General features: G+C 43.2%; 1 protein-coding gene across 1 annotated transcript in view; it reads left to right on the top strand.

The window, feature by feature from the left end:
* Positions 1-8246, top strand: part of LOC101848774 (hemicentin-1) — a gene marked incomplete in the record, with an annotated part of 58272 nt that overhangs the window by 6860 nt on the left and 43166 nt on the right. The window contains 8 exon segments of the mRNA XM_035972202.1: positions 57-458; positions 1008-1301; positions 2386-2505; positions 3879-4049; positions 4595-4888; positions 5993-6112; positions 7094-7264; positions 7748-8041. Coding sequence (XP_035828095.1) covers positions 57-458; positions 1008-1301; positions 2386-2505; positions 3879-4049; positions 4595-4888; positions 5993-6112; positions 7094-7264; positions 7748-8041 — 1866 coding nt within the window.

Below are 8246 nucleotides of genomic sequence, written 5' to 3'. Positions count from 1 at the left end.
TATAATATACGTTCATGCACCTAGCGCCTTCTCTCGCTCGCTTATCGCTTACCTAGCCCGCCCAACTATCCTGACCCCCGCGGTGACCATCTCCGGCACGGAGGGTCAGTTGGTCACCTTGACCTGTGACGTCAGCCCTCTGGACACGCTGCTTGACCTGTACTGGACCAAGGACGGCGCGCGGCTGACCCCAGCGGGCTCTGGTCGCTACAGTGGGGGGTCTACCGTCCTTCCTAGCCTGACGATCAGCTCTCTTGTTCAGTCGGACACTGGGAGTTATGTGTGTTTGGCCAGCAACCCTTCTGGGACTTCGAGCGGGGACGTTATCTCTCTGACGGTTAATTGTGAGTGGTTGTTGGTGGTTATGGTGGTGGTGGTGTTGTTGTCGTCGTCATTATCGTTTGGCCAGCAACCCTTCTGGGACTTCGATCGGGATGTTATATCGCTGACGGTTAATCGTGAGTGGTTGTTGTTGTTGTTGTTGGTTGTTGTTGTTGTTGTTGTCGTCTTAATCATCATCATCATCATCGGCAGCAGCAGCAACAGCAGCAGTAGCATCAGCAGCAGCAGCAGCATTAAAATGAAAAACAAATTTTTAAAAATAGAAAGGAAGAAATTTCGATACTGATAATAAGTTAAAGAAATTCATTATAGTTCCAGAAACTAGCACTATAAACCTTTGTAGATTACAAAATCCCTAAGACACCAACAGATGTTCTTAGTGGCGTCGGTAGTCTAGTGGTTAGGCTACCGGACTCGCAATCGTGAAATTGTGGGTTCGGGGGTTCGAGCCTCAGCTCGGGCCGACGTTGTGTCCTTGGGAAAGGCACTTCACACGAATTTCCCATTTGGCTCGGTCCTATCGGAGACGGACATAAAACTAGGAAGTCCCGCCCCTAAATTACATAATAGTGTTGATAGGGGCGTTAAAACCATACCATTTCACCATTTTTTTTCAGTGGTGTTCTTCACTTCTCACAAATGTCATAAACTCTTCTCTTCTCTAGACAAGCCCCGCCTCACAGTCCAAAACCAGCCAATCACAACCTCAGAAGGCGCCACGATCGTTCTCGCATGTGACGTAGACGCCAGCCCAGCAATCACCAATTTCTATTGGACGAAAACTGGCCAGGGACAAATAAGCCCCGCCTCCAACCCGGGCAAATATTCTGGTGGCACGCTGACCAGTACTACGTTGTTGATTCTGTCTGCGGACAGCTTGGACAGTGGTCAGTATATCTGCGTGGCGGAGAACTCGGTGGGAACAACGTTCAGTCTTCAGACCAGTGTCACAGTTCAAGGTGAGTTGGCAATAACAGATAATAGCATTTGTATAGCGCAAATCCCCGCTCAACAGCAAGCTCTATTTGTTTTGATAATAATAGATAGCATTTGTATAGCGCAAATCTCCGCTCAACAGCAAGTGCTGTGTGTTTTTATAATAATGGATAGCATTTGTATAGCGCAAATTCCCGCTAAACGGAAGGCTCGATGCGCTTCAAAATCTATACTATTACCCCAGCAGACCTGAGAGCCTTCTGAAACAAACTCAACTTCCTGAGAAGCATACCGTGCAAGCAGCCATTTATAGGTGCTAAAACACTAACTTTGCTGACAGGGTCGTTCGCTGTCTATGGCAGGGTACCCATTTCCACCTGGGTGAAGTGAGGGAAATACGACGTGTAAAGTGCCTTTCCCAAGGACACAACGTCGGGCCCGCGGCTTGAACACCCGACCCCGCAACCTCACCATTAGGAGTCCGGTAGCCTAAGCGCTAGGCGGTTGACACGAGTTGACAACAACAGATTTGTGAGGCGGCGTGGTGAAATCAGACTCTCGTCAATTTTTGGGCATGTAGAGTTATTGGTATCATCTTAAAGCTTTTTCACTTGTCATAATTTGGATGGGAAAAAAATCCATTTATCTTGAATACAGGTCGAGATATTCGAGAAAGAAGGAGGTGGGGTCACCTGTTTTCAGAGGTAAAATTAGTGAGAAAGTGGCCCCCAAAAATTATTAATTTCCTCAACTTACGAGTCCGTGGTAACTGAAAATTTACAAATTTTTTTTTGCCTTTAATCAACGTTTTTCAGAAAAACCACACAGAAATGATTTCTTTAATTTACATGAAAGGTGTTGAAAACTTTTATTTGTATTTTCTGACCGAAAAATTATCAAGAGTCTCCCTGTCTGTTCTGCGTCATATTCAACAATGATGATGATGATGATGATGATGATGATGATGATGATGATGATGGTGATGATGATGATGACCTCAACGACCACGACAACAACAACAGCAGCAACAACAACAACAACAACAACAACAACAACAACAACAACAACAACAACAGCAACAATAACAACAACAACTCTATCCCCCAGCCCGTCCTGTGATCAGTGATCCGGCCCAGAACAATGTGTCCACCTCGGAGAACCAGACTGTGACCTTTCCCTGTGACGTTACACCACTTAGCGGACTGACCGACCTGTACTGGACCAGAGGTAACGGGAGGGCGGGAAACTTGACCTTGCTTAGGGCTCCCAGCGTCACATTTTCCCGTGTATTCACTTTAGTTGCCAAGCAGAATTTCTTTTGGACTGGTAGCGACAAAGTTGCTTTTGGACCAGTTACTGCAAAGTTTCCTTTAGATTAGCGACTACGTAATTACTTTTGGACTAATGACTACATGTTTATTTTTAGACTAACAGTTACAAAGTTACCTTTGGAATTGCGACTACATAGTTACTTTTGTGCCGGTAACGACAAAATTCCTTTGGTCCTTTTGGACTAGCGACTACAGGATTGCTTTTCGACTAGTGAAAGAATTGGTTCCTTTTGGGCCAGTAGTGTTTACGATTTCATTTGTTCTTTTATCTGTCCTTTTCTAAGGCTAGTTTCAATAAAAATGAGCCCTATCCTGAAAAATAGAAACATCTCAGTGACTACCCAAATGAAAGTCCTGAAATGCTATGTATTGTCTACCCTTCTATATGGCTGTGAATGCTGGGCAATCACTAAAGACAATGAAAATAAAATAGAAGCAACAGAAATATGGTTTCTTAGGAGACTGCTAAGAGTATCGTGGAAGGAAAAGAAATCAAATGAGGTAGTGCTTGATGAAGCCCACGTCGGACGCTCACTGTTCAAAACAATCAAGAAACGACGAATGCAGTTATTGGAACACCTGAATAGACATAAGAATTTTGAACATCTAGTTCTCAATGGCAAAATTGAAGGCAGACGAGGCAGGGGTAGGCCCAGAACAACCTACTTAGGGAACCTAAACAAATTGATAACAGGGAAAGATCGGGGAAACGTATATTTTTAGAGCATCCGAGCAAAGGAATGAAAGGAGAACCATGATCGCCGATGTCTGTCGCAGATCTGGCACTGGGTGATGATGATCTGTCCTTTTGACATGAAGCAATCTCCAAAAATACCATATCTCTGCTACTTGAGTTCTGTCTTCTATCTTCTTTTTTTCCCATGTTCATACCTCTTTCCCATACAGATCTACATTCACGAGCCATATCAGGCTTTTCAACTTTTCTAACTTTGAATTTTTTAGGTACCCCTCCGTCTATCCATTTTGTAGTACAGGTACCGTCTCTTATTTTGCCACGCCACTTCTACCCGTTGGTATCTTAGTGCACGTTCCATCCGCTGTTTTAGTTGATCAAGTTTCAAGTGCCGTAAAACTCTTACTAAAACTTTAAAATTACCACAGATAGGTGATGTTTCTGCGTCCAATTCTGTCACCCACGTTATCTTTGTCTGATTTTTTCACGATAACTAAAGTTCACTCTTCTAATCAGAGAAAATCTTAATAATCAAATTAACATAATAATTAAAAACCAACACTGCCCACTGACAGATGGTCAGCAGATCAACACAGGCTCGTCCAGTCGCTATAGCGGAGGGACTGTGACCACTCCCAGCTTGACCATCTCGTCTGTCCAGAGCGGAGACTCGGGGTCCTATGTGTGTGTGGCCACCAACAACTTCGGAACAGGGTCTGGTCCAGGGATAAATCTGGATGTAAACTGTGAGTAGAATGTTTTAAAGATTATTATTTTGTTGCTGTTGTTGTTGTTATTTTTGTTGTTGTTGTTGTTGTTGTTGTTGCTGTTGTTGTTGTTTTTGCTTTAGTTTTTGTTGCTTTTTGTTGTTGTTTCTTTCCTACCACTACGCTGTTTCCCTTATCTCTCCTCCTTCTTTCCTTTATATGTTACTCTCTAATAAACGTCTTATCTTCGATATTTACATAAACTCTTTGTATTGCAAGTTCTATAAAATTTTACTTAAACTAAACTATCTCTATTTCTTCTTTTCAGTACATGTTACTCTCTAGTAAACGTCTTATATTTAGCATTGACATAACTTCTTTGTGTTGCAAATGCCTTAAAACCCTTACTAGGACTAGGCTATATCTATTACTTCTTTTTTAGAACATCCTTGCTGAGAATGGGTGCTCTGCATGGCCAATTTGCGTTGCAAAAGAAGTAAAACGCTCGCAAAAAAAGCTCTTAAAAGCAGTTTTAAAAAACAACAAAAACTACAGCACTCTCTGTCATTTCTCCTCCCCCACAGACAAGCCCAGCCTCACTGTCCGGTCTACACCAATCATAGCCGCCGATGGTTCGACCGTCGCTCTCGCGTGTGACGTAGACGCCACCCCAGCAATCACCAATTTCTATTGGACCAAATCTGGCCAGGGATTAATAAGCTCCGCCTCCAACCCGAGCAAATATTCTGGCGGCACGCTGACCGGTACTACGTTGTTGATTCTGTCTGCGGACAGCTCAGACGATGGTCAGTACTTCTGTGTGGCGGAGAATTCTCGTGGCCTCACCGTGAGCCCTGGCATCAGCCTTTCAGTCTTAGGTGAGTAAGATTGTTTGTTGATTTGGTACAAAGATAGTTTTTAGGAATGTACGATCACATACACAGTAACACATATACATACCCATACCCATACCCATACCTATACACATACACATACACATACACTTACACTTACACTTACACAAACGCATACACATACACATACATCTATTATCTATTTGTGGTGGCCGAATTTTGCTATTCAAAAGGCTTTTTAATGGCTGCATCGATTGACATGCACTTTTCGCCAAAAGATTCTTTAAAATATTCTCCAGATCATGACGCCCTTCGTTTTTTCAGGTTTTAGACAGTTTTGCTGTCGAAAGCTAAATTTCTTTATTTGGCCGATCGCTTTTGTAGGCCGACGCTTCTGTCTCTGTAATTTTAGAAAATCCGCCAGCTTTGTTTATTTCAAGTCGTACTTCCGTTCGATACTATCGCGCGTTATCGCGCCATACTGAGCACTATTTTAAGTGTGCGACCCGTATAGATCCAGCGTCATATTTTCTTTTTTTACTTGGTGCTAAATTCAACTGTGATCCTTTCGTCTGATGCCCATCATTGCTTTTTTCTGGACTCCTTTGTCAAATTCCCTTTCTTGCTACTGGGAACAACGTCAACATGTCTTAGATTAGAATCTAGATCGAGATCTAGATAGCGCTTGAAAGTGCCGAAAATAAAACGACCTTCTGCAGTTGGAACCCCTTGCGCTACCTCGAAGGTCGAGGTAGTAGGCCAATGACTTTCAGTTAATGTTAATGTGCCGATCATCCCTTTCATCGAAAGGGGGCCCAGCTAGTATACTCTAACACATACATATACGCTTACCCATACACTTACACATACTCATACACATACACATACCCAGACCAATACACATACACACACATACACATACAGAAACACATAATATACATACACATACACCAGCAGCAGCAGCAGCAGCAGCAGCAGCAGTAGCAGTAGCAGTTACAGTAACAGTAGCAGTAGCAGTAGTAGTATTATAGTTGTGTTCTAGATGTCATTATGCGTCATCATTATTTGTGTTCCCTGTGTTCTTCACGTCACATACGTCATCCTTTCCTGTGCTCCCTGTGTCTGCAGCCACTCCCGTTATCGATGACCCAGCACAACCGGACGTGATCTTGAACGAAGGTCAATCGGTGACCGTACCATGCACCGTCACGCCACTGAATGGACTCACTGACCTCTACTGGACGAAGGGTAAGATGACCACTAGGAATCGATGTGGAGTTTTGCGGTTGATTGATAGTATTTTAATTAAGAGATTGATTCTATGGACATACTCCAGATTCCTCCTTTTTCATATTTCGAATAAAGTTTATATTTCCTTAGAACATATAGACATATAAACACATGCTGACAAAACAAATACATATAAACACACACACACACACAACACACACACACACACACACATACACATACACACACACACACACACACATACACACACACACACACACACACACACACACTTCTCGTGTACCAGATGGCCGGTGATGACTTCGGTGACCTTGTGGTTAGGCTACCGGACCCGTAATCGTGAGGTTGTAGGTTTGGGGGGTTCGAGCCTCAGCTCGGTCCGACGCTGTGTCCTTGGGAAAGGCACTTTACTTTACACGAATTTCCCATTTGGCTCTGTCCTTTCGGAGATGGACGTTTAACTTGGAGGTCCGGCCTCTTGAATAACTGAATAGTGTTGATAGGGGTATTACACTTAAACCATTTGTGAGGCAGCGTGGTGAAATCAGGCTCTCGTCAAAATAATCAAAGTGAAGAAAATTGTATTTTTCAGCAGGTTTGTGAATTTTTATAAAATTTTTGTTTTTTGGCTCAACACCTTTCATGGCCACTAAAGAACTCATTTCGGTGTGGATTTTTCTGAAAAACGTTGATTAAAGGTACACAAAAAAACTTTTTCAGTTACCATGGACTCTTAAGCTAGGGAAATAACTTATCTTTGGCAGCCATTTTCTCACTAATTTTACCTCTGAAAACAGATGACCCCCACCTCCTTCATTCGCAAATATCTCGACTTGTATTTAAGATTAAATGGATATTTTTCTCATCCAAATAAAGACAAGTGAACAAGCTCTAAGATAATACCAATAACTCTACATGCCCAAAAATTGACGAGAGCCTGATTCTATCACGCTGCCTCACATTTCTCATTTTCCCCAGATGGTCAGAGAATCGACCCCAGCTCGTCCAGTCGCTACAGCGGAGGGACAGTTACCACTCCCAGCTTGACCATCTCGTCTGTCCAGAGCGGAGACTCGGGCACCTATGTGTGTGTGGCCACCAACAACTTCGGAACAGGTTCTGGCGGGAATGTGAACCTCATCATTCCTTGTGAGTTAAATTGTTATTATAATGATATAACAATATAATTATATGGGTTGCATTATGGTGAAATCAGCATTTTGTCAAAAATAATTTGTCGAAGAAATCGACATTTTTATACCTGTTTGTCAATTTTTATCGAGTTTTGTTTGTTTGTTTTCGCCTGTTCATCAATAATTGCTATCGATGTTTGTTTGTTTTTGTGTGGTTGGTTGGTTGGTTGGTTGGTTGGTTGGTTGGTTGGTTGGTTGGTTGGTTGGTTTGTTTGTTTGTTGGTTGGTTGGTTAGTTAGTTGCTTGGTAGGATGATTGGTTCGTTGGGGGAAGTGGTCGGGTTTTTTTTACACCTACTTTATTTGACATCTTTTATCTTTGTTATTCTCTAAGTGTAAAGATTTTTTTCCCTCTTTTTTTGCGGGGGAGGGTGTGTCTTTATTCTCATAGATACTTTGTATAATGTCATTCCTTTTCTTCTCTTCCTCCTCCTCCTCAGACAAGCCCCGCCTCTCCGTGTCCACTGCACCAATCACATCAAGAGAGGGCGGGACAATCGTCCTCGCGTGTGACGTAGACGCCAGCCCAGCAATCACCAATTTCTATTGGACGAGAACTGCTCAAGGTCAAATAAACCCCGCCTCCAACCCGGGCAAATATTCTGGCGGCACACTGACCAGTACTACGTTGTTGATTCTGTCTGCGGACAGCTCAGACAGTGGTCAGTACTTCTGTGTGGCGGAGAATTCTGAAGGGATCTCATTCAGCCCACAGATCAATGTAACGGTGTTAGGTGAGTTAATATTGTTTTGCTGTTGTTGGTGTCGTAGTTGGTGGTGGGTGTGGTGGTGGTGGTGGAGGTATTGTTGTTGTTGGTGGTTGTTGTTGGTGGTTGTTGTTGGTGGTGGTGGTTGTGGTGGTTGTGGTGGTGGTTGTGGTTGTTGTTGTTGGTGGTGGTGGTGGTGATGGTTGTGTTGTTGTTGTTGGTGGTGGTGGTG

This window comes from Aplysia californica, unplaced genomic scaffold (assembly GCF_000002075.1).
Source record: "Aplysia californica isolate F4 #8 unplaced genomic scaffold, AplCal3.0 scaffold00611, whole genome shotgun sequence".
Taxonomy (NCBI): domain Eukaryota; kingdom Metazoa; phylum Mollusca; class Gastropoda; order Aplysiida; family Aplysiidae; genus Aplysia; species Aplysia californica.
The sequence above is the reverse complement of the archived record's forward strand: the minus strand, read 5'-3'. Positions and strand labels throughout refer to the sequence as shown.